This window comes from Tachyglossus aculeatus, chromosome 1, assembly GCF_015852505.1.
Source record: "Tachyglossus aculeatus isolate mTacAcu1 chromosome 1, mTacAcu1.pri, whole genome shotgun sequence".
Taxonomy (NCBI): domain Eukaryota; kingdom Metazoa; phylum Chordata; class Mammalia; order Monotremata; family Tachyglossidae; genus Tachyglossus; species Tachyglossus aculeatus.
Window position 1 is genome coordinate 146,206,595 of NC_052066.1, and position 25,582 is coordinate 146,232,176.

At 49.0% G+C, this 25,582-nt stretch overlaps 2 protein-coding genes across 5 annotated transcripts in view; one reads left to right on the forward strand and one right to left on the reverse strand.

Annotated features, from left to right (window-relative positions):
• Positions 1 to 12,253, forward strand: part of CDC42BPB (CDC42 binding protein kinase beta) — a 110,039-nt gene extending 97,786 nt beyond the window's left edge. For 2 of the 3 annotated variants that reach the window (XM_038747575.1, XM_038747576.1), the window contains 8 exons: positions 1,551 to 2,147; positions 6,060 to 6,157; positions 6,258 to 6,342; positions 6,790 to 6,907; positions 7,009 to 7,126; positions 8,771 to 8,876; positions 8,953 to 9,023; positions 10,965 to 12,253. In XM_038747575.1, the coding sequence (XP_038603503.1) occupies positions 1,551 to 2,147; positions 6,060 to 6,157; positions 6,258 to 6,342; positions 6,790 to 6,907; positions 7,009 to 7,126; positions 8,771 to 8,876; positions 8,953 to 9,023; positions 10,965 to 11,096 (1,325 nt within the window). In that variant the 3' untranslated portion in view covers positions 11,097 to 12,253. Of the gene's footprint in view, positions 1 to 1,550; positions 2,148 to 6,059; positions 6,158 to 6,257; positions 6,343 to 6,789; positions 6,908 to 7,008; positions 7,127 to 8,770; positions 8,877 to 8,952; positions 9,024 to 10,964 lie in introns of those variants that run through there. The other variant, XR_005451381.1, reaches the window with a different exon arrangement.
• A 1,952-nt stretch (positions 12,254 to 14,205) lies between these two features.
• The window catches only part of AMN (amnion associated transmembrane protein), a 41,542-nt gene continuing 30,165 nt past the window's right edge, over positions 14,206 to 25,582 (reverse strand). For both annotated transcript variants that reach the window (XM_038747428.1, XM_038747419.1), the window contains 7 exons: positions 19,815 to 19,926; positions 18,336 to 18,418; positions 17,134 to 17,320; positions 16,155 to 16,335; positions 15,586 to 15,694; positions 14,975 to 15,105; positions 14,206 to 14,568 (listed from right to left, as the gene is read on the reverse strand). In XM_038747428.1, the coding sequence (XP_038603356.1) occupies positions 15,004 to 15,105; positions 15,586 to 15,694; positions 16,155 to 16,335; positions 17,134 to 17,320; positions 18,336 to 18,418; positions 19,815 to 19,926 (774 nt within the window). In that variant the 3' untranslated portion in view covers positions 14,206 to 14,568; positions 14,975 to 15,003. The remainder of the gene's footprint in view (positions 14,569 to 14,974; positions 15,106 to 15,585; positions 15,695 to 16,154; positions 16,336 to 17,133; positions 17,321 to 18,335; positions 18,419 to 19,814; positions 19,927 to 25,582) is intronic.

Consider the following 25,582-nt stretch of genomic DNA (forward strand, 5'->3'; position numbering starts at 1 on the left):
CATCAATCGTATTTATTGAGCGCTTACTGTGTGCAGAGCACTGTACTAAGCGCTTGGGAAGTACAAGTTGGCAACATATAGAGACAGTCCCTACCCAACAGTGGGCTCAGACCAGACATCCCCAGTAACTGCAGTATGAAGTCACTGCAGGGTTGTTTCTCTGAGCCCGGACTCCCAAGCATAGCTCCCCTGAAGGCACTCTCCCAGGGCTAGAGAAGTAGTAGACTGTGAATGTGTGTGTGTGACTATTTTTAGCTGGTGATCTTAGAAGTGCTTGGCTTCAGACTTTACATTACAAAGGGTCTTTAATGTGCTTGCCATACCTGCCCAGGGAGCCTGTGGATTCTCTTCCTGGACCACTGGGGAGGTCTCCAGTTCTTAGTTGAGATCACCCTCCCTCTGGCTCTCTGCCACCCTTCTCACTGTACCTCAATCTCGTCTGTCTCGCAGCCAACCTCTCGCTCATGTCATGCCTCTGGGTTGGAACGCTCTTCCTATTCATATCTGACACAGTTACTCTCCCCACCTTCAAAGTGTCTATATCCTCCAAGAGGCCTTCCCCGACTAAGCCCTTTTTTCCTTTTCTTCCACTCCCTTCTGCATCACCCTGACTTGCTCCCTTTATTCATCCCCTCTCCCTTCCACCAAGCGTTTATGTACATATCTGTAATTTATATTAATGTCTGTCTCCCCCTATAAACTGTAAGCTCGTTGTGGGCAGGGAATGTGTCTGCCATACTCTCCCAAGGGCTTAGTACAGTGCATTGCTCATGTTGTCTGTCTCCCCCTTCTAGACTGTGAGCCCGTTGCTGGGTAGGGACCGTCTCTATATACTGCCAACTTGTACTTCCCAAGCACTTAGTACAGTGCTCTGCACACAGTAAGCACTCAATAAATAAAGTTGAATGAATGAATGAATAAATGCAAGTGACTGACAAACTGACTCTCTGGCTAGCTGCAGATGGGCATGCTGCTCTGATACTGCTTCTCTGCCCTCCCCCACCCCACAAGGGGACAGTTGCCAAAGAGGAAAATGAGATTTTGAAGGGAAGTTTACTGTTGGCTGTTGACTGCATTTGTGGGTGGAGAAGAAATAAAATCCGGATTTCCATGCCTGCATTACATATCCTAATGGGTTGCAGTTGGATACGTTTCCATAGCTTTCATCCCACCCCCACCCCAAGAATAGGGACTTTGTCCAATTCCCACTTAGGTTTTCTCTCCCAACGCTTAGTACAGTGCTGTGCACCCAGTAAACACTTTATAAGTACTATCACTCAATCAATCGTATTTATTGAGCGCTTACTGTGTGCAGAGCACTGTACTAAGCGCTTGGGAAGTACAAGTCGGCAACACATAGAGACAGTCCCTACCCAATAGCAGGCTCACAGTCTAGAAGTACTATTAGCCCTGCATTGTGCTTACCTCCAAAGAGGAGAGCAGTCCAAAGAAACCCCTTCTTTTCTGGCCTTCTGTCCCCAGAGTAATTTGGGATTAATGTTACTAGGAGTCATCTAGGCACTAAGCAGTACGTCTGCGTTGTGTTTCAGTAATCGTCCGAGCTGCCGACTGCAAGAAGGTGTACCAGATAGAGCTTGCTCCCAAAGAGAAAATTATCATTCTCGTCTGCGGGCGGAACCATCAAGTGCACCTGTACCCGTGGTCGTCCCTCGATGGCTCCGAAGGCAACTTTGACATTAAGCTTCCGGAAACTAAAGGCTGCCAGTTTATAATAACCGCCACCCTGAAGAAGAGCGCCTCAACTTGTCTGTTTGTGGCCGTAAAGCGACTGGTTCTTTGCTATGAAATCCACAGAACTAAACCTTTCCACAAAAAGTTCACGGAGATTCTGACCCCAGGAAACGTACAATGGATGGCAGTGTTCAAGGACAAGCTCTGTGTTGGCCACCCATCTGGGTTCTCTCTGTTGAACATCCAGGGAGATGGACAATCTCTGAACCTGGTAAATCCTAATGACCCCTCGCTTATGTTCCTCTCACAACAATCTTTTGATGCCCTTTGTGCTGTGGAGCTCAGTAATGAGGAGTACCTGCTTTGCTTCAGCCATATGGGATTGTACGTGGATTCACAAGGTCGGAGGTCACGCATGCAGGAGCTAATGTGGCCTGCAACTCCTGTTGCCTGTAGTATGTATATGTTTTTCTGTTGCCATATCCCTGTTGCTGCTTTTCTCATCAAAAAATCAGCCTGCGTTCTCTATTCTGCTTCGGTTTGTCTTCCAGTTTCTCCAGTTCAGGTGGAAACGCCAAGATCTGTTTCTCCTCTGCCCTGCGCAGTAGAAGTTCCTGCCGGTAGAAATGTCGGGTAGAAAGGAGAGCACAGCTTTGCCCATCGTTTTCTTGAGGCATGGGGCAAGTCGCTCTGAGCCTCACACCCCTTGTTGGTAAAGGGTTACGTGCTTCTCTTGCAAATCCTGCGAGAACCCCTCCTGCCGGAGATTTTTCAGCAGAAGTCTGCTGGCGGTTTATTCTTCTCACGTAGAGAACAGTTGCCCAGCGATTTCTTTTTTATAGAGATGCGAAACAGCAAGAAATTGTTTGAGGAATGTAAAAGCCAGCTCTCTAGATTTTTAAAGGACTCGTTCCAAAGGGAGGTAGCCAAAGCCCCTCTCCTGAATGTTCATTTTTCTCCCGTCGATTATATGTTTGTTGACTTCTGGATAGTTGAACTGATTATTTCTGAATTTGATGATGATGATGATGGTATTTGTTAAGCGCTTACAATGTGCCAAGCACTGTTATAAGCGCTGGGGTAGATACAGGGTAATCAGGTTGTCCCACGTGGGGCTCACAATCTTAATCCCCATTTTATAGAGGTAACTGAGGCACAGAGAGGTGAAGTGGCTTGCCCAGGGTCACACAGTAGACAGGTGGCAGAGTGGGTTTTAGAACCCACGTCCTCCGACTCCCAAGCCCTTGCTCTTTCCACTAAGCCACACTGCTTCTGTCTTTGAATTTGGTTTAAAGGGATTAATTCACATATCAATGTTCTGTTTTAGGGAGGAAGTATATTGTTTGAGAGAGCACTCCAAGCTTGTGATCAATAAAAAGAGGCTGTAATAGGATAGCCCATGAGTGGATTCATTAGTTTATGAGGCTCTGCTGTACAGCCTGCTTTATAATCAAAACTTTTAAATCGTTTGCTTATTTAGCAATGAGAGTGGCATACTGAAAGATCCATAATTTTTCGGACAGTGGTGCTAGATGAATAGAAAATGAGAGCATTGCTGTTAAGGATCTTAAATTAATAACTTGATTAGCTGAGAGTTCATTTCAGGTTTTTGAAACTGGAGAGCCCTTAGGCTAGATTCCATTGTTAGTTGTACTGGGTCATTGTAGCACCTAAGGGTTCGAAGCAGGAACAGAAACTTCTAAAATGCCTTTAATTTCCTTTATTCCCTCATACAGCTATTGCAAACTCGACGTCAGCCAGTCAGATTTAGGGGGGTGTTGGAGTGCTCTTTGGTGGTGTTTTTGAGAACTAAGTGCAGGTTCTAATCTGAAAATAGCTATGGTGAGGTTGTGGGCGCGAGGAAAGTCTGGTTCTCCACTTGGTTTTGATTAATGTACTTCTGATGTACTCTTTAATCATCCTGCCAACAGCATTGCGTGCAGATCAACACCGTGCTAGTGCTGCTTGACCCTGATAGGGAACCAACCTCGGGAACTTCCCATTTTAAGAAGTTCAGAGTTTGGAGAGGTAATCCATCTCTCAGATTGGCCCAGGTTCTCCACACTCTTCCAACAGCCGTTAGTGGTCCAGCCAAGGTTTCTGAGGCTACTGGATGATCTCCCACCCTCTCTTCCTCCTCCTTATCCCACCGCCCCGAGGCGTTTGTCCTCTTCCAGGCTGCTGCTCGTAATATTAAGTCAGGGGTCTGAGAAATAGGTAAGAAGCACATTCCTCATTGTCCTCAAGTGCTGCCCTTAAAGCAGTTTATAGAGCCACATCTTGTGACTGGGTTGGGTCAGTTGGGGAGCATATAAAAGGATACAGTCGTCTTGACTGTATGCTCTTTCTGGGCAGGGAACGTGTCTACTAACTCTGTTTTATTGTCCTCTCCCAGGTGCTTTGTACAGACACAGTAAGCACTCAATAAACACCCTCAACTGGCTGAAGGATGAGCGTTCCGATAGAAAAACCAAAAAATGACACCCTTTAACGAGCAACCAGAATTGGGTGGAAAACCCTGACCTTGCCCAAGCAGGGCCCTTGATCTTGCCCAAGCAGAGCCCCTGACCACGGTATCGGGTCCAGGTCCAGATGGGACCCGAGAGAGATCAGCCAAGCCAGGAGGTGACCCGAGCCTCAGGGACGGGGCATGCAGCGATTTCAGGTGCCAAAGGCAGTCTCAGTAGTGTAGGGGGGCTCACAGGGCGAGCCCAACAGCACCACAGGCACCAAAGCCACAAGCTTCACCCCATGGTCAGAAGTGGATTAAAAGGGACTGCGGGAGCAGCTAAACATAGCCGGACTGGGCCGCAGATTCCAAACTGGGGACTAGGACTAGAGCCCGCTTCAGGCATCGGCCACCCCGAGTTGGGGAAAAAATTCACCACGTCTTCCTGCTCCTTATGAAGGCCTCTTGGTCCAGAGCCATTGCGTTCCCCTCTCAAGTCCCTGCTCATAGGGAGGCTGGGAGCTGTTCCATTTGGAGCTTCTTCTTTTCTCTCTGATGGGTTGCCATCAAGAGGCTGCTTTGCCCACTTATCATCTGAACCCAGCAGTTCAGGGGCTGTTACGTCAAGAAGCAATAGTAAGGTTTTAACTGAAATGGCCTGAGAGCAGCGATCACAGCCATATTCCGGAGGAAATTTTCCCCCAGAAAATGGAGATCCAGGTTAGATAGGGGTCCCGTTCTCCCGGAAGGCACCCTTCTGCCTGGGAATGCCTTTTCGGTAAATTTCATTTCCAAGAGCTCCCACTGCGGTTTCTCAGGGACTCGGTCGGAAGCGTTTTGGAAGTCTGTTGTGACTTCCGTAAATGCCTTCCCCCACCCCCACCGATTTGACTGACTTGTAATCAAAACGTAATTTCACTTTCTCATCAATCGTATTTATTGAGCGCTTACTATGTGCATAGCACTGTACTAAGCGCTTTCTGAAGAGTTTACCTCAGGTTTACGTATGCACAGCCAATAGCACCGTCCCTGCCCGTTGGAAATGTTTTGCCTAGGTAATTGATGTTCCTTCTTCAAAAGAAAGTTGGCTAGTCCTGGGAAGGAATGTTCTCTTCAGTGGGCAGAGATATGAATAATGGAAGTGAAATTTTCACCTAGACGAAGAAGTTGAAAAAATGGAAACAAAAGCTGAGCCATACCCTTAGGCCCTTGACTCATACCTGAAAATGCTTGCACTGCCTGTGCCTGATTAGCAGGATAATGCCCAAGATATGCTACACTCCCTGCCCAACCCAACCAGTGTAGGATTGGCAGGATATTAAAAACTCATTTGCCTGCCTTAAGCACTGTTCATTTCTTTTTATCCAGTTCTCTTTTCTTTCCCCCCTTTTTTTTTGAGAATGTCAATTTTTGGAAAGCGGAAAATTGCTCCTGTCTTCCCTTGGATTGCCAGGTTTAGACTTGGCTTAACTTGAGCAGTTAGCTTTTTCAGGAGAATCTTACCAAGGCCCTCGATGACGTTTAAAGTATGGGTTCTGTCTTTGAGGAAAATCCTCGGGGTGGTAAAGATTCGTGGCAGCAGTTTTTCTTTGCCTAAGTGAATGAGCATATTTACAGTGTGCAGTTAGGATAGGATTGAACTTCAGGAGCAGCTCCAATTCTGAAGAGGGCTGAGGAGTATGTATCTTTTGAAAACAGTTTTTCTCAAGTTTGAGGCCGCCGATCAACTCCTTCCATATCAACTTATCTAAGGAGCTCCCGCTCTGATTCCTAGCTCCCGAGTCTCCCGCTGTCATCTTCGAAGGTTTCCGAGTTTTGAACAAAAAAAACTTTGGCTATTCACCTTTGCTGTTTCTCAAGTTTCTGCCGTATTTAAATCCTGTCACATCTTGACTTCTTTTGGTTTTGTCCTTATCAGGCTGCAACTCTTCCTATGTCACAGTGTACAGTGAGTATGGCGTGGATGTCTTTGATGTTAATTCAATGGAATGGGTTCAGACTGTTGGTCTCCGCAGGGTAAGGAATCCCACCCTCCTTTAGAGATTAGCTGAATCAATTTGCCGAGGTTTGGAAAATGGACGATGTAATGGACGTTGCCCTTTTATTTCCAATCCAGATCCGACCACTAAATGTAGAAGGCACACTGAACCTCCTTAACTGTGAGCCTACTCGACTGATATACTTCAAGAACAAGTTTTCAGGTAAGCAGTCTTGGGGGAGAATTCAGGAAGACCTGTAGTCCTCTGTTCACTTTAGGACCTCATTTAAGGTATTGTGAATGAACCCATTTGACTCGAACCAATGCCAGACATGCTGTATATGCAATTTATTCATATATATGCTGTATATATGTATATATGTTTGTACATATTTATTACTCTATTTTACTTGTACATATCTATTCTATTTATTTTATTTTGTTAGTATGTTTGGTTTTGTTCTCTGTCTCCCCCTTTTAGACTGTGAGCCCACTGTTGGGTAGGGACTGTCTCTATATGTTGCCAATTTGTACTTCCCAAGCGCTTAGTCCAGTGCTCTGCACATAGTAAGCGCTCAATAAATATGATTGATGATGATGCTGTGGGGTGTCATTTTGAGTATACACTCTGTAGCGGGTAATTACTCTGCATTGTTTACTTTCCCTGTAGGAGCTGTGCTCAGTGTGCCAGAAACTTCTGATAATAGCAAGAAACAAATGCTCCGAACCAGAAGTAAAAGGCGATTTGTCTTCAAGGTTCCCGAGGAAGAGCGGTTACAGCAGAGGAGGCAAGAATCTAGACATCCATAAAGTGGGGTTGGGCTAATTTAGAGGGACCGGGCCAGGATATGCAGCTTCAGGTAATTCACCGCGTTTTCTTTTTCCCCAGAGAGATGCTCAGAGATCCAGAACTAAGATCAAAAATGATATCGAACCCAACAAACTTTAATCACGTGGCTCATATGGGACCAGGAGATGGGATGCAGGTTCTGATGGATCTCCCTCTGGTAAAATAAAGCCGCGACAGACTGCATGCATGTGTGTCCCTGTGTGTGTCTGTGAGAGAGAGCTTGTGCAGCAGGGAGCCTCTATCCAGTAAACACAGCCCGTCTGGCCCGCATCTCCACAGCTTGCCCCTTATCTGACCACGCATACAAGAAAGGAGCTGTAAGTGTACAGTGCTCGCTGCTCTGAATCCTCTTTGAGGAAAACATCCCTTTTCAAATGGAAAGCTGCTCCTGAAAAGATAGGCAAATATGCACTGCCTGGCGCTTGATAGGACTTTATAAATAACCTGTCCCTCTCCTTCCTTTTTTTGTTTGTCTTAGTAGAATAACAGAATGAATTTCCTTCCCCCTCATCCTCTGACACTCGGCTCTGATACCTCCTTCCACAAGCTTTGAGCGGCCTATCTCACTCCCCTAGCCTTAATGAAACCTTTCTCCAGAATGACCGTTTCTCTCTCCAAGGCCTCCCTCTGCTTTCTTCCTCTTCCTGCCTCTCCCCCTTTTCCGGAGCAGGCCTCAAAATAGCTCTAAACCTTTAGGGATTAGTCTGCTTTGCAGAAGAAACTCTTTGCATTCAGTGTCCATCAGAAAGAAAGTTAACACCTGTTTCTTCCCATTTTTTGACTGTGGTCACATCATCATCAGTGGTATTTATTGCGCGCTCAGTATGTGCAGAGCACTGTACTAAGCACTTGAGAGAGTACAACAGAGTTGGCAGACCGGTTCCCTGCCCACCAATTAGAGAAGAGCCCGTGAGAAGCAGCGTGGCTTAGTGGAAAGAGCACGGGCTTGGTTCTAATCCTGGCACCTCCACTTATCAGCTCTATGACTTTGGGCCAGTCACTTAACCTCTGTGCCTCAGTTACCTCATCTGCAAAATGGGGATTAAGACTGTGAGCCCCACGTGGGACAACCTGATTACCTTGTATCTACCCCAGGGCGTAGAACAGTGCTTGGCAGATAGTAAGCACTTAACAAATATCATCATCGTCATTGTTATTATTAAGTACATTCAGATTTGAAGTTATTGGCCTGTTAATATCAGTTACCCCCAAGGAAAATGAAATGGGAATCATGATTTTTTTTCCTAAATGGCAGCTCCATATAAATGAATGAATGTGATTGTTTCTTTGCCCTCCCCTTTCTTTAACAACAACAACAAATCCCCGGAGTTTGAATGTGTCTTTAACTGGGTGAGAAAACAATCTGGAGTTTCCTCATTTGTCAACAACAGTAACCTTGGTCATGCTGATAAGATGGGAATAAATTGCTCACGTTGTGGAGAGATCTTTTAGCTGCTGTGGTCCTCAGAGCCCCCTATAGTGATAAATAACCTTTTGACAAGGCAATGGTTGCTCGGGGGCTGGGCCGCCATCAGTAGCCCTGGTACTGGTGGGCCGAGTGGTCCCGAAACCTGTAGCCTGGCCAGTCCCGAGCCCCATCGTTTCTGAGCGTGCCATTTCACATTACGAGGCTGGAGCCTTGCACTGTTGCTTACTGGGAGCCCAGGCAACCTTTTTAATTACCAATTCAACACTGAATTTGCTCCGTTGTCACCAATGGGAACGGCCGGTAAGGTAGCCCTTAACACATAGCCCTGCAAAGGCTTTGGACGCGTTAACAGGATTGCCTCTCCTCCCGCAGAGCGTTCTGCCTTCCTCGCAAGATGAAAAGCCCGGCCCGCCCCCGACCAACCTCTCCCGACAACCGCAGTCAAGGAACAAAACCTACATTTCGTGGCCCTCTTCAGGTACCAACTGCAGCTCTTGTGAGTTCGGGTCATGTCGTTGTTTCGGATGAAGTGCTAACCTGCCCTTGTCCTTTAGGGCCTGGTGATTTGGGAGTGGCCATGCCTTTAAGAAGTACATCAGATCCGGACCAGGATGGTGATAGAGAGGTAAGAAGGGGTCTCATTCACCAAGCAGGAATAATGTTGGGGATGGGGAGGAGGGCTTACTATGTACTGCCTTAATAATAATAATAATAATAATAATAATAATGGCACTTATTAAGCGCTTACTATGTGCAAAGCCCTGTTCTAAGCGCTGAGGAGGTTCTAAGATGATCAGGTTGTCCCACGGAGGGCTCACAGTCTCAATCCCCATTTTACAGATGAGGGAACTGAGGCCCAGAGAAGTCAAGTGACTTGCCCAAAGTCACATAGCTGACAATTGGCAGAGCTGGGATTTGAAACCATTGACCTCTGACTCCAAAGCCGGTGCTCTTTCCACTGAGCCGTGCTGCAATCATAACGTAATAGTAATAGTAATCATAATAGTAGTCATACGATGGCGGTGATAATGGTGGAGCTATTTATTACCCTCTAACTCTGTGCTAAGCATCGGGATAGATAAAAGATAGAACAGACATAGCCCAATCCGGATAAATAAGGTGATTTTATGGAAAGATGATTCCCCTGTCTGTGCCCTGGGGAGGGTCTTTTTCGGTGTGGAGTTGTTTGCAAACCTAAAAAAGCTCCAGTTTTAACTCCAAATGGCATGACTGGCTAGTTTCATTTAAAAAAAAAAAAACTGCCTGTCTTTGGTCACCAGATACTCCCTTTATGGTTTCTAGTAAGAAGTTCTTGCCCTAATATTCAGTGACATTTAATAAGTGCTTACTGTGTGCGGAGCACCGTACTAAGCGCTTAACATGGCACCCCTTAGCATTTTACTCATCTTTGCCATCCAGGACTCCCAATTCCCTTACCGACCCAGTAATTCCGACCCTTCCGGCAGCTCGTTTGATCCAAGGGCAAACCAGGTGAGGAGGATGGGAGCTGAGTAAGGATCAGCCCTCTAAGGTAGTGACACTTGGCCTCAAGCCCAAACCACTAAGGAGGGAAGAGGGCACAGGTAGTAGCCACCGGTCAGTTCAGCAGCCGCACTGCCTGCCTGTCAGTCAGTCATACTTCTTGAGTGATTACTGTGTGCAGAGCACTGTACTAAGCACTTGGAAGAGTACAATGTGATAATAAACAGACACATTCCCTGCCCACAGTAAGATTGAGCCTCCAGCTCCCTGCTGGTGCTTGGCCCAACAGGGTCTTGCCCCTTCAGAGTTTTCCACCCAGTGCCTCTCAGCTATCAGGCCCCTGTCCAAACCCCGGGTCAGCATTTCTCAGGGTTGCCATGTTTCCTTCAGCCAGCCTGAAAATCGGGTACTTTTTTGTGATAGTATTGCACCTGCGGCTTTACAGAAATATTCCACTGGAAACTTTCTGAAAGCTTCTAGGGAAACATCACTTGTGTTGAGTTGGCGTAATAATAATAATGGGATTTGTTAAGCGCTTACTATGTGCCAAGCCAGGGGACCTGACCCTCGGAGGTAGTTGGGAAGCTCGAGAGCATAAGGCTTCCAGTCCCCAGGGCTGGGTGTGAATGTGCTTCTTGGCAAAGGTGGAGGCAGCTCCCTGGCCTAGGACTCCACTCCCATGAGGAGAGAGGCCCGGGAGTGTCTCTGCAGGCTTCTGGCCAGGAGAGGAAAGGAAGGGGAAACGCGTCCAAAGCCTGCCCTTCCTGTGAGGGATGCCCCTTCCCAAAAAGGGAAGGAAGCTCTCTGCCGCGGGGTGTTCCTTCCTCCGATGGGTTTCAGGAAGGGTCCCCTCCCCCAGTTCCTCTAAGGGTCCCGGGGCCGCCATCGGAGATAGTCCTGGACGGGCTAGGCTCGGAGGCTGACCTGGGGTTGTCACCCGTAACGTGGGGCTCTGTAGTGGGTCCTTTCCACTTCCCCCACCCCTGCGGCCAAGGGGTCAGGTCCTGGCCTTTGGTATTCCTCACAAGGAATCCAGCAGACCATCACCTCTCCCTGCTAACGTTCATTCTCTTTCTCTTCCCAGCCTGATTCGGATTCCACCAAACACTCGACTCCGTCTAACAGCTCGAACCCGAGTGGTCCCCCAAGCCCCAACTCCCCCCATAGGAGTCAGCTCACACTAGACGGGCTGGATCAGTCGAGCTGTGACGCCTAACCCTCCAGCCGGCTCCAGCTTCTCCTCCACACCTCCCCGTCCCGCCCAGGCGGGGCCGGCCCAACTCCCGCAGTAGGGCCCGGCCACCCGCTTGACCCCTCTCTAGTGTTGCACAAGACCGGCTATAGATCCAGACCGTAGACAAGCGATTCGGAAGGGATCACGAGAGCGGTGCGGGCTGGTACGCAGCGTTGCTCAGTGGTGATGCATATGCATTTCTACCCAGCTGCGATAGGTAAAGCATTAAAGGCCACCAAGAAACAATCCAATTCTTATGCCGAGAAAGAAACAGAGAGATCCGGAGGTGCTGGTAGTGTTAGTGCTAAACAGTATCAGCGATATTATTTTTCTATAGAATGAGGTAATGTCTCATGAGCAGGAAATCCTTTTAGACAGAATACCGACCCCTGCCTAGGAAGTGCAGGCAGGTCTGGTTCCATCCTCAGCTGAATGTGCTTGTCCCCGTTCCCTAAGACCCTAGGAGAATGAGAGGAAGCTCGCCCTTGCTCCCGGCGTCACCAGAACCGGGCAGTCAGATGAAAGCTGGGGTTTGTTTGTGGCCTTTTTACTCGTTCAGCCATTACGCATTCAGCTGCAGAGAACAACAGTCTTGGCAACTTTGTAGTCTTGTATATAGGCTGTACCAGAAACGCTCCCCCATCCCCTCTTCCCTAACCCCGCTAATCTGCTTCTTCGTCCTCTTGAATCGTGACCCACGGTCAGGGCTTTTTAGACACCAGAAACCACTACTGTGAAAACCAGTTTTACTCTTCCGTGTCCCGCGGCCCTCGGCGGAGAAATGGTTTCTCTTGTTTTTCAGCGTAAAGATACACTACACTTTTATCTAGCCAGGATCCTTGCAGCCTAGAGCGGACTGGGCAACGGCCTCACACTAAACGTTGGTCCGTTTCTCAGCTTCCAAAGTGGAATGGGAGGGAATCTGTCAGTGAGGGTGCTGCTTTCTCATTCGTTGTATCCTCACCCGCATGAAGACCCCATGATTATGAAGTGTTGATCATGTAGAAAGATGCCACCCCACACTCCTGTATATTTCCCTTGGGACCGCGTGTATATTTAATCTCATGCTTCCATGTATTATACGTTTAGTAATCAAAGATTTGTGACCACGTTTCATTAAAAGCTTGTAATTAATTCCATGGCTGGCCTATCCAGTTTGTCATTGTCACCCTAGTGTGCCTTCTGGGCCAATTTGTTGGATGACAGTCAGGTGTCACTTATTTAAAATTTGGTTTTCCCGGGATAAGAATGGTCTACCCATGGTTAATGTTCTTTTCTGAAACACTGTATAGGACGTGCACTTATTTTTAGTTGAAACGGAGGGTTCTCGTCAACATTTAATCCTGTTAAATTAAGCGTTCGCTCCGGGCGTGTGCTTTCCTCAGATTATCGGTAAGGGGGGCTCAGATGGAGCCGGACACTACTGCTTGGGGGTGGGTGGGGGGGTGGTTCTGGTTTTTACTTTTTTAATGTAAGTCTGAGTCTTTGTAATTATTGATTTGTGAGAACATTTTTGAACAATTTACCTGTCAATAAAGCAGAAGAGGGAGGTTTTAAAACTCAAAGTGGTCTGTCGTGACATGTGGAAACTACGGCCCTGAATGCCCGTGGATGACCCGACTCCCTTGGACTAACCCTTCCTCAAGAGCAGAGGGAAAACCAGGTTAAAAAAAAGCTTCCCATCTTGTGCCTTCCCTGTGCTGCTCTGCGGGTCGGATATGGATATGGATGAGGAGTCTGGGATGGGTCACTAGAAGGGGACAGATGTGTGTTTTGGATGTTTCATCCGTAATCCCCGGGGGTGGGAAGGGAGGAGTCCAGGGAGGGCGACCAATACAGAACACCGACCCTCTGGGCCCAAACCCCGGGCCTGACCAAGGATGGGGGCTTTATGTCCCTCTAGCCTGTAAACTCACCTTTGAGGTTGTAAGCTTGTTGTGGGCAGGGAATGTAGCTGTTTATTATTATAGTATACTCTCCCAAGCACTTAGGACAGTGCTCTGCACACGGTAAGCACCAAGTAAATAGAATTGACTGATTTAGAAGGGGGAGTTCAGTGTGAGGAGTGGGGTGCCTGGTGGTAGTTCTGAAGTGAGGCAGGGAGGAAAATGAGGGAAGCTTAGCAAAGCAAGTGCAGACTGCCTGGAAGTGGAACCAGGGTTTTGTTAAGTGGAAAAGGTCTGGGGAATTTTCAACCTGAAATAAAGGACGGCTCGAAGTTGAATCTGAAACCATTACGCAGACACTGCACCGACCTGAGGCTGGCTGTGCAGGTCGCCTTCGTGCGCCTCCACCTATGCCAGGGAATCCAAACTTAACCCGGATCCAAGCGCAGAAGCGATGCCATGTGACTTCGCGTCTCCCCAGATGGTAGTTTGCTCTGGCCCAGTCAGCCGATCGGAAGGTGAGCCCCCATGGGTGGCCAGAGGACAAGTTAGTGTTGGTTCTCACCTGACCTCAACTCTGCATCTTATTACCCAGCAAGCGAGAGGTGGAAGGGTGGAGGATGAGGGCGTGGGGAAGGTGGCCAGACTAATGGCAATGGACTGAGATTCCCAGTCTGAGGGTGGGTAAAACTTCCCCACTCAGCTGCAAGCTTTCTAGATCGAGTCTTTGGCATCTCTGACTCATCCTGAAACTCCAAAACTCACCTGTCACCCATGAGCACAAACACACATGCTTCCCCTTCAGCTCACCCATCGGGGCTGGAGGTACAGTCCCCTGTTGCTGCTATTACATCATCTGAAGGAAGAATTCAGTCCCTGGAAACTAGCTCCCGGGAGAAGTCTTCGCTTCCTTGAAGTAACAGAAAGAGGGTTGCTTCCAGGGAATGGGAGGCCACCAATGGGAGGCTCCTTCCAGGCTGTGGGTGGGGAGGGTCCCTTTCCCATGGGGAGCTTTAAGGAAACCTTCCCCACTCCTGTGCCTCCCAGCTCTTGGAGACCCAGGCCACTTCAGCAGGACAGGCATTTGGCTCAGAGTAGTGGAATGGATGAGCTCTGTGGTTCTCCCCTTATTACTTACTGTCACATACTGGGGGCTCTACTTACCCACACCCCTGATCACCAATCACTCATCCAGGAGCAAGTCCAGAGTGCAGTTCAACTTTATTGGAAAGCTGGCTCCAGTTCCCAGGGAAACATCCAGCTCGTTCACCTGGACAGAGGGAGAGGAGCTGGCTTTCTCTCTGGATAGGGCTGGGGTTGGGGGGCGAGGGGGGAGGAGTCCAACAGCCTCCAATGCCCCCTTCCCTTCGCCTCTTCCCCCTCCACACACCCCCATCTCCCCTCCATTGAACAGTGACTAGGTTTGGGGTTACTGTGCTGAAGGGTATGGTGAGAAAGCCTGGCCTTCAGAAAGAGCAAGTGTGGCAGGGAGTCAAGAGACTTATCCTAACTGCCGCTGGGTGACCTGGGGCGAGCTGCTCCACTTCTCTGGGCCTCAGTTTTCAGAGCTGTAAAATAAGGATAAGCACTCAGCTGTCTGGATTATGCGCTCTGTGAGGATCAGGGACTAGGTCTAAATTGATGGTCTTGTATTTACCCATGTAATTAATACAGTGCTTGTACATAGCTATAGTATTAGGTTAGTACAGTGCTCTGCATAGAGTAAGCACTCAATCAATACGATTGAATGAATATAGCATTTATCAAACACTTACAAGGAGGCCCAGCCAGGACAGGAGAGGAAAAGGCAGGGATAGAGAGAGTGAAGCCGAAAGCCACGTGGTGCTGCGTCTCTGACCACTGCACCCCCCTGTCCAGAGCCGGCTACATGCCGCATCTCCCTCTGGCAATAAAGAGAAGCCTCTCTCCCTGCGCCCTCCATTAACCTTCACGTAACCCATGCCCCTGGCTTACCGAGGTGGGAGCGAGCTTGGGGCGGGCTGTCACACTTCCAGCTCTGTGACATCAAACACAGGGTTAACAAAGTAGCAGCCACTTTCCCTTGCCCCCTGCGGCTTCTGGGGGACCGGATCTAGTTCTGACTCCTGCAGAGAGAATCAAATCAGTCAATCAAATTTATTGAGCGCTTACTGTGTGCAGAGCACTGTACTAAGCGCTTGGGAAGTACAAGTTGGCAACATATAGAGACAGTCCCGACCCGACAGTGGGCTCACGGTCTAAAAGGGGGAGACAGAGAACAAAACCAAACATACTAACAAAATAAAATAAATAGAATAGATATGTACAAGTAAAATAGAGTAATAAATATGTACAAACATATATACAGGTGCTGTGGGGAAGGGAAGGAGGTAAGATGAGGGGGATGGAAAGGGGGATGAGGGGGAGAGAAGAGTCAAGAGATAAGTCAGGGAGCAAATGCTCAAGGAAGCAACAGTCCAGCCAAGGCCCTGCTTCCCCCAGCCGGCTTTTCCCCTCCCCATGCCCCGTCCACCACCGGTGCAAAGCTTCACAGAGTCAATGCCACCCCTGTCATTGGATCAGAGAGGGTCATGGGTGTCACTTACGGCCAGCGGTGGCGTGTCAAACATTGGGTTGTCGAAGTCTTTAGCCACAGTCTCTGCCAGGGTAGAGGCCCGGCGGCCCCAGGCCATAGGGGCGGGCAGGCTCGGGATCCTAGAAGAAAATTAGTGACTCCGGATGCTATACAGTTATCTGCCTACATAGAGGAGCATGGGGGAGACAGGACGCCTTGGTTCATTCAGTTGTATTTATTGAGCACTTACTGTGTGCAGAGCACTGTACTAAGCGCTTGGTTCCCCCCCCCCCCCGAACCTGGGTTGAATCCCATCCCATTCTCCCCTGTGGCCCACCTCTTGCAGGAAGCCTTCCGGGGACTCCCGTTATGGGCGTACAAGGGTCTGCGCAGGAGTGGGCAAGTGCCTGTGGGTGTTCGGGAAAGGATGGGGGGTGTTCTTTGGGTGAGTGCATGTGTCACCGACCATCCCGGCAGCCACACGATTCCCAACTAGGAAAGACTGCGGGGGGGGAACAAGTAGTATGAAGCGGTGTGGCCCAGTGGTAAGAGCCCAGGCAAGATAGGAAGGGATTGGCAGAAGGGGAAGGGGTCAGTGACCTGATCAGCCCCTTCCTCTGCAGCAGCAGCAGCAGGCTACCCCCGACAAGCAGCAAGCCCAGGAGCAGCCCCGCCGAGATCCCGGCCACCAGCCCGGCAGCCGGGCGAGCCCCGCTTCCCTCAGCCGTCTGGCTGCCCGAGGAAGTCTGCGTGTGCCTGGACACGATCCCGAAGGCCCCCCCTGGAAAACAGGGAAGACAAGGACAGTCAGCCACCTGGGAGATTCCCTCCCCCACTGCCTTCAAACTGTGGCTCAAAACCACCTCCTCCAGGAAGCCTTCCTTGATCAACCCCACCTAATAATAATAATTATTATTATTATTTCCCATGCAGATGTGTGTGTCTGTCTCTCCCTCTGGGTGCATCCTAATAATAATAATAATACTGGTATTTGTTAAGCGCTTACTATGTGCCAAGCACTGTTCTAAGCGCTGGGGTAGATACGAGGTTATCAGGTTGTCCCATATGGGGCTCACAGTCTTCATCCCTATTTTACAGATGAGGGAACTGAGGCCCAGAGAAGTGAAGTGACTTGCCCAAAGTCACACAGCTGACAAGTGGCAGAGCCGGGATTTGAACCCACGACCTCTGACTCCAAAGCCCGGGCTCTTTCCACTGAGCCACGCTGCTGTATCCCCCAGCTGCCTGGCAGTCCCAGCGTGGCTCAGTGGAAAGAGCCCGGGCTTTGGAGTCAGAGGTCATGGGTTCAAATCTCAGCTGTGTGACTTTGGGCAAGTCATTTCACTCCTCTGGGCCTCAGTTCCCTCATCTGTAAAATGGGGATTAAGACGGTGAGCCCCCTGTGGGGCAGCCTGATCACCTCGTCACCTCCCCAGCACTTAGAACAGTGATTTGCACATAGTAAGCGCTTAATAAATGCCCTTATTAGTATTATTGAGGGCAGGGCTGGGCGACTTCCCCCCCTCTGTTCCTCCCCCGGGTCCAGCCTAGTATCCAGAGGCAGCCGGGGCCCGGTCACCGTGCTGGGTGATGTCTCTCAGGAGGTCCTGGCCTAGCCGCTCGGCCGCTCGGCCCGCCTCTGCTCCGGCGAGGGCGTCCGCCAGCACGATCTGGATCTCGGCCTCCGGCTGGTGGCCGCGGGGCTCCGGCGTGGCTGGGGGTCTCTGCACCTTGGAGATGGCCATCTGCACCCCGGCATGCTGCGGCTGCCGGGACACAGGGGGACCCCAAAGCTACTCCGGGCCGGGGCTGGAATTGGACAGGCCTAGCCTGGCCACCCTGGCATGGCAGGCACAGTGCTCTGCACACAATAAGCACTCGATAAATAACGACTGAATGAAGGAAAAACCAGGCTCCTCAGCCCCTTGAGGGTTGTTTTAGAACGGGGTGTGTGCATGCAGATACATGTATGTGCATACACACAGACACACACATGCAGAGTCCACCAGGTCAAGGCTCAGCATCCCAGCCAAACCGTGGTCATTCCGATCAATCAATCAATCGTATTTATTGAGCGCTTACTGTGTGCAGAGCACTGGACTAAGCGCTTGGGAAGGACAAGTTGGCAACATATAGAGACGGTCCCTACCCAACAGTGGGCTCACAGTCTAAAAGGGGGACAGAGAGAACAAAACCAAACATACTAACAAAATAAATAGATATGTACAAGTAAAATAGAGTAATAAATATGTACATACATATATACAGGTGCTGTGGGGAAGGGAAGGAGGTAAGATGGAGGGGATGGAGAGGGAGACAAGGGGGCTCAGTCTGGAAAGGCCTCCTGGAGGAGGTGAGCTCTCAGTAGGGCCTTGAAGGGAGGAAGAGAGCTATGGCAACCCAGGGTGACCTCTGACTTCTGCGTGCCCAGGTAATCATCAATCGTATTTATTGAGCGCTTACTATGTGCAGAGCATTGTACTAAGCGCTTGGTAATGCCAGAGGCAGAGCTGCGGCCTTAACCCTCCCTCCCTCTCCCCTTTCTCCATCCCTTCTCTGCCTCTCCCTCCCGTAGAGGGTAAATCTGTAGGGACAGCAGCCTTTCCTCACTCGTTCTGGGCCCAGGAGGGAAAGTAGGGCCACGGTCAGGCCACTGTCAGATCTGAGAGGATGCTGGGACTGGCTGAAACCCTGCTGCCCCTGCCCCCTCCCTGCCATGAGAAGTCCTGACTCTGCCCCGGGACCAAAATCAGGTGCCCTTCCCAGCCTGGAAGACTGTACCAGGTTCAGGAAGGTGTGGAAGATGCGGGCCCGGTACCTCTCAAGGTCAAAATCAGCTGTGTAGTCCAGGGTGAGAACAGCACCTGTTGGGAGGAGAAGAACAAGGCTGGCAGAGCCTGTGGGGCCCTGCAGCTGAGGTCACCTGGACCAGCCCCCTGCATCCCAGCAGGGGCATGACTACTCATCATCAGTCGTATTTATTGAGCGCTTACTATGTGCAGAGCACTGTACTAAGCGCTTGGGAAGTACAAATTGGCAACATATAGAGACAGTCCCTACCCAACAGTGGGCTCACAGTCTAAAAAGGGGAGACAGAGAACAAAACCAAACATACTAACAAAATAAAATAAATAGAATAGATATGTACAAGTAAAATAAATAGAGTAATAAATATGTACAAACATATATACATATATACAGGTGCTGTGGGGAAGGGAAGGAGGTAAGATGGGGGGATGGAGAGGGGGGCGAGGGGGAGAGGAAGGAAGGGGCTCAGTCTGGGAGGAAGGGGCTCAGTCTGGGAGGAAGGGGCTCAGTCTGGGGGCTCTGCTCTCTCTTCAGGGGCCACCAGGTCCAGGGCCACTGTGGATCAGGCTGGGCCCTGATATAAATCTCAGTGGTTGTGCGGGGTGGAGAAGGGGGTGCATGGACGGCCACAGGGACAGCAACCGGACCTGCTCAGCTCTGGGGCCGTCCAAACAGCCACCCCAACTCCTTCAGAGGGACCTCCTCAATCAATCAATCGTATTTGTTGAGCGCTTACTGTGTGCGGAGCACTGGACTAAGCGCTTGGGAAGCACAAGTTGGCAACACATAGAGACGGTCCCTACCCAACAGGGGGCTCACAGTCTAGAAGGGGGAGACAGAGAACAAAATTGAGCCCCTTCCTTCCTCTCCCCCTCGTCCCCCGCTCCATCCCCCCCATCTTACCTCCTTCCCTTCCCCACAGCACCTGTATATATGTATATCTGTTTGTACATATTTGTTACTCCATTTACTTATTTATTTTACTTGTACATATCTATTCTATTTATTTTATTTATGTTTGCTTTTGTTCTCTGTCTCCCCCTTTTAGACTGTGAGCCCACTGTTGGGTAGGGACTGTCTCTATGTGCTGCCAGCTTGTACTTCCCAAGCGCTTAGTCCAGTGCTCTGCACACAGTAAGCGCTCAATAAATACGATTGATGACGACAATGATGATATTAACAAAATAAAATTAACTCTCCCTCCCCAGGCCCAGCAACCTCCACCGTCAGTGAGGCCTGGATCAACCCCCCCTTTTTTCCCCTTTGAGATTTTGGACCAGTACAGGCCCGGTCAGTCCGCCTATACTATCCTTCCCTCGGGAAGGCCCACCAGCTGCCCCTCAGCAGACAAGGGTCCCGGACAAGCTGCCGGTCACTTTTCCTCCGGGAGCGGTCCACCCCAGAAGACCAAACCAAGACCAGGTGAGGCGGGGAGCGGCGGGGCAGACTCACCACACATCTCGCAGCACTGGCCCACTGGCATCAGAGGCAACTGGCAGCTTAGCTGAGGGCAGGCACCCTCAGCGCTGGATTGGAGCAGGGCCGCACAGATCTTGGGGCGCAGCTGGCGGGGAAAGCACCCGCTCAGAGACCCCGCAGCCCCCCCTCATCCCAACTCCCCGACCCTCAGCCTTCCCTTCGCCCTGCCTTCGACCCAGGCCTCCCCTCCGAGCCCCGACCCGAATCCCAACTGGGCGAGGGCTGGCCCAGGGCTAAATCAGGGTCGCAGGCTGGTGCTGAGCAGCGTGGCAGTGCCAAATGGCTCCAGCCTTTCCTCATTATCATCAGTGGAATTTATTGAGTGCTCACTTGTGCAGAACACTATCCTAAGTGCTTGGGACATTACAACACGTGGCAGACACATTAATAATAAGTGTGGTATTTGTTAAGCACCTACTATGTGCCAAGCACCGTACTAAGCGCTGGGGTGGATACAAGCAAATCAGGTTGGACTCAGTCCCTGTCCCACTTGGGGTTCATAGTCTCAATCCCCATTTTACAGATGAGGGAATTGAGGCATAGAAAAGTACAGTGACTTGCCCAAGGTCACATAGCAGACATGTGCGGAACACTATACTAAGTGCTTGGGAGAGTACAACACGTGGCAGACACATTAATAAGTGTGGTATTTGTTAAGCACCTACTATGAGCCAAGCACTGTACTAAGCGTTGGGGTGGATACAAGCAAATCAGGTTGGACTCAGTCCCTGTCCCACCTAGTGTTCACAGTCTCAATCCCCATTTTACAGATGAGGGAATTGAGGCATAGAAAAGTACAGTGACTTGCCCAAGGTCACATAGCAGACATGTACGGAACACTATACTTAGTGCTTGGGAGAGTACAACACGTGGCAGACACATTTATAATAAGTGTGGTATTTGTTAAGCACCTACTATGTGCCAAGCACCGTACTAAGCGCTGGGGTGGATACAAGCAAATCAGGTTGGACTCAGTCCCTGTCCCACCTGGGGTTCACAGTCTCAATCCCCATTTTACAGATTAGGGAATTGAGGCATAGGAAAGTAAAGTGACTTGCCCAAGGTCACATAGCAGACATGTGCGGAACACTATACTAAGTGCTTGGGAGAGTACAACGCGTGGCAGACACATTAATAAGTGTGGTATTTGTTAAGCACCTACTACGTGCCAAGCACCGTACTAAGCGCTGGGGTGGATACAAGCAAATCAGGTTGGACTCAGTCCCTGTCCCACCTGGGGTTCACAGTCTCAATCCCCATTTTACAGATGAGGGAATTGACGCATGATAATAATAATAATGGCATTTATTAAGCGCTTACTATGTGCAAAGCACTGTTCTAAGCGCTGGCACTGTTCTGAGCGCTGTAGAAAAGTAAAGTGACTTGCCCAAGGTCACATAGCAGACAAGTGGGCGATCTGGGATTAGAACCCATGACCTTCTCACTCCCAGGCCCGTGCTCTATCCACTACGCCATGCTGCACATTCCTTGCCCACAGCAAGCTTACACTCCTGATCTGTTTCCTTCCTCTGCGGAGACCAAGATTCAAAAGTTCCCAAGCCATCCCTAGCACCATCATCATCAATCGTATTTATTGAGTGCTTACTGTGTGCAGAGCACTGTACTAAGCGCTTATAATAATGCTGATGGCATTTATTTATCAATAAATACGATTGATCGACTTACCAGACTGTGACCCGGACTCCCTGAAACCAGGCTGCCTGGTTTCCCTTTGTCTTAAAGCTTCTCTGCTAAATTGTCAGCTGTTTTTTTCTTTAGCGCAGGGTCACTCTACCTTATTACTCTCTCCCTCCTACCTTACTGAGCCCACTGTTGGGTAGGGACTGTCTCTATATGTTGCCAACTTGTACTTCCCATGCACTTACTATGTGCAAAGCACTGTTCTAGGCACTGGGGAGGTTACAAGGTGATCAGGTTGTCCCATGGGGGGCTCACAGTCTCAATCCCCATTTTCCAGATGAGGTAACTGAGGCCCAGAGAAGTGAAGCGACTTGCCCAAAGTCACACAGCTGACAATTGGCGGAGCCGGGATTTGAACCCGTGACTTCTGACTCCAAAGCCCATGCTCTTTCCACTGAGCCAGCCTCCTGGGCCCCTTTTTCATCCTCCCTCTTCTCCCCCTTACTTTTCAGGCATCAGAGCACCATACAGAGCACTCGGGAGACCTCAATAAAGCTATAAACATATTCTCTACCCTAAAGGAGCTTACTACCTGAGGGAAGGGGGAAGGGGCAAGACAGATACTAAAATAATCCCAGGTAAGAAAGGATCTGGATATAAAGCTCCCTAAATAAGTGCCTATGAGGGGAATTGTGAGTACTTAGTTGCTTAAGTGACACTGAAGTGCTGGCTTGGGAGTTGGGGGATAATAAACAGGGGCAACTAGTAATAATTTGGGGAAGGCCTCCCGGAGGAGACGAGGTTTCTAAAGGGTTTACCCTCTTCCTCGGCTTTGTCTCAGAATTTCTCTCTGTCTTTGCTTATCTTGCTTATCTTAGTACAGTGCTAAGCGCTTAGTACAGTGCTCTGCACATAGTAGGCGCTCAATAAATACGATTGATGATGATCTTTCTGCCCTTTAGCTCTCTTCCTCCCAGAATTTCTCCTTCCTCTCAGAATTTCTCTCTGTCTTTGCTTATCTTTCTGCCCTTTAGCTCTCTTCCTCCCTTCAAGGCCCTACTGAGAGCTCACCTCCTCCAGGAGGCCTTCCCAGACTGAGCCCCTTCCTTCCTCTCCCCCTCGTCCCCCTCTCCATCCCCCCCATCTTACCTCCTTCCCTTCCCCACAGCACCTGTATATATGGATATATGTTAGTACATATTGATTACTCTATCTTACTTGTACGTATCTATTCTATTTATTTTATTTTGTTAGTATGTTTGGTTTTGTTCTCTGTCTCCCCCTTCTAGACTGTGAGCCCGCTGTTGGGTAGGGACTGTCTCTATGTGTTGCCGACTTGTCCTTCCCAAGCGCTTAGTGCAGTGCTCTGCACACAGTAAGCGCTCAATAAATATGATTGATTGATTGATTGATTTAGACTGTAAGCTCTTCCCCTAGGCTGTAGGCTCATTGTGGGCAGTACTTCCCAAGCGCTTAGTACAGTGCTCTGCACACAGTAGGTGCTCAATAAATACGATTGATTGATTGATTTAGACTGTAAGCTCTTCCCCTAGGCTGTAGGCTCATTGTGGGCAGTACTTCCCAAGCACTTAGTACAGTGCTCTGCACACAGTAAGTGCTCAAAAAATACGATTGATTGATTGATTGTTATATTGCTCTATTGTACTCTCCCAAGTGTTCAGAACAGTGCTCTGCACACAGTAAGTGCTCAATAAATACGATTGATCGACTTACCAGACTCTGACCCGGACTCCCTGAAGCCAGGCTGCCTGGTTTCCCTTTGTCTTAAAGCTTCTCTGCTAAATTGTCAGCTGTTTTTTTCTTTAGGGCAGGGTCAGTCTACCTTATTACTCTCTCCCTCCTACCTTACTGAGCCCACTGTTGGGTAGGGACTGTCTCTATATGTTGCCAACTTGTACTTCCCAAGCGCTTAGTACAGTGCTCTGCACACAGTAAGCGCTCAATAAATATGATTGATTGATTGATTGATTGATTAATGCCAACCTACTCCCTGCATCTCTGTATCTTCTAGACTGTGAGCCCGTTGTTGGGTAGGGACCGTCTCTATATGTTGCCGATTTGTACTTCAAGCGATTAGTACAGTGCTCTGCACACAGTAAGCGCTCAGAAGCGAAAGAGCCCGGGCTTTGGAGTCAGATGTCATGGGTTCAAATCCCGGCTCCACCAACTGTCAGCTGTGTGACTTTGGGCAAGTCAACTTCTCTGGGCCTCAGTTCCCTCATCTGTAAAATGAGGGTGAAGACTGTGACCCCCCGTGGGACAACCTGACCTCCTTGTAACCTCCCCAGCACATAGAACACTGCTTTGCACGTAGTAAGCGCTTAATAAATGCCATCTTCTAGACTATGAGCCCGCTGTTGGGTAGGGACCATCTCTATATGTTGCCAACTTGTACTTCCCAAGCACTTAGTACAGTGCTCTGCACACAGTAAGCGCTCAATAAATACGATTGAATGAATGAATAAAATAAAATAAAATAAAATTATATGTATATATGTTTGTACATATTTATTACTCTATTTATTTATTTATTTTACTTGTACATATCTATTCTATTTATTTTATTTTGTTAGTATGTTTGGTTTTGTTCTCTGTCTCCCCCTTTTAGACTGTGAGCCCACTATTGGGTAGGGACTGTCTCTATGTGCTGCCAACTTGTACTTCCCAAGCGCTTTTTACAGTGCTCTGCACACAGTAAGCGCTCAATAAATACGATTGATGATGATGATGATAAATACATACGAATGAATGAATGAAGGAAGGAATCTCGATCTCATCTGTCTAACCGCGGACCTTTGCCCACATCCTCCCTCTGTCCTGGAACTTCCTCCCTCTTCATAGCCAACAAACCACCCCTCTCCCCATCTTCTACTAAAATAGCATCTCCTCCAATTGACCTGTCTCTATATGTCGACAACTTGTACTTCCCAAGCGCTTAGTACAGTGCTCTGCACACAGTAAGCGCTCAATAAATACGATTGATGATGATGATGACCTTCCCTAAATCCTCACTTCCCCCATTCATCCTCCATTCTGCATCACCTATGCGCTTGGATCTGTAGCCCTTAAACACTTCTATATTCTCCCTACCCTCAGCCCCACAGCTATGTACCTCTCCTTACATAGAGAAGCAGCGTGGCTCAGTGGAAAAGAGCCCGGGCTTTGGAGTCAGAGGTCATGGGTTCGAATCTCGGCTCCACCAATTGTCAGCTGGGTGACGTTGGGCAAGTCACTTAACTTCTCTGTGCCTCAGTTACCTCATCTGTAAAATGGGGATTAAGACTGTGAGCCCCATGTGGGACAACCTGATCACCTTGTAACCTCCCCAGCGCTTAGAACAGTGCTTTGCACATAGTAAGCACTTAATAAATGCCATTATTATTATTATGGGTTCAAATCTCAGCTCCGCCAATTGTCAGCTGAGCGACTTTGGGCAAATCACTTAACTTCTCTGGGCCTCAGTTCCCTCATCTGTAAAATGGGAAGTAAGACTGTGAGCCCCTGGGGGGACAACCTGATCACCTTGTAACCTCCCCAGCGCTTAGAACAGTGCTTTGCTCATAGTAAGCGCTTAATAAATGCCATCATTATTATTATTATTCTGCCATTTTTCCTATCTGTAACTTCTTTTCATGTCTGTCTCCCTCTCTAGACTGAAAACTCACTTTAGGCAGCGATCGTGTCTACTGTGAGCCCCACGTGGGGCAACCTGATTACCTTGTATCTACTTCAGCGCTTAGAACAGTGCTTGGCACATAGTAAGCGCTTAATAAATGCCATCATTATTATTATTATTCTGCCATTTTTCCTATCTGTAACTTCTTTTCATGTCTGTCTCCCTCTCTAGACTGAAAACTCACTTTAGGCAGGGGTCGTGTCTACTGTGAGCCCCAAGTGGGGCAACCTGATTACCTTGTATCTACTTCAGCGCTTAGAACAGTGCTTGGCACATAGTAAGCGCTTAATAAATGCCATCATTATTATTATTATTCTGCCATTTTTCCTATCTGTAACTTCTTTTCATGTCTGTCTCCCTCTCTAGACTGAAAACTCACTTTAGGCAGGGATCGTGTCTACTG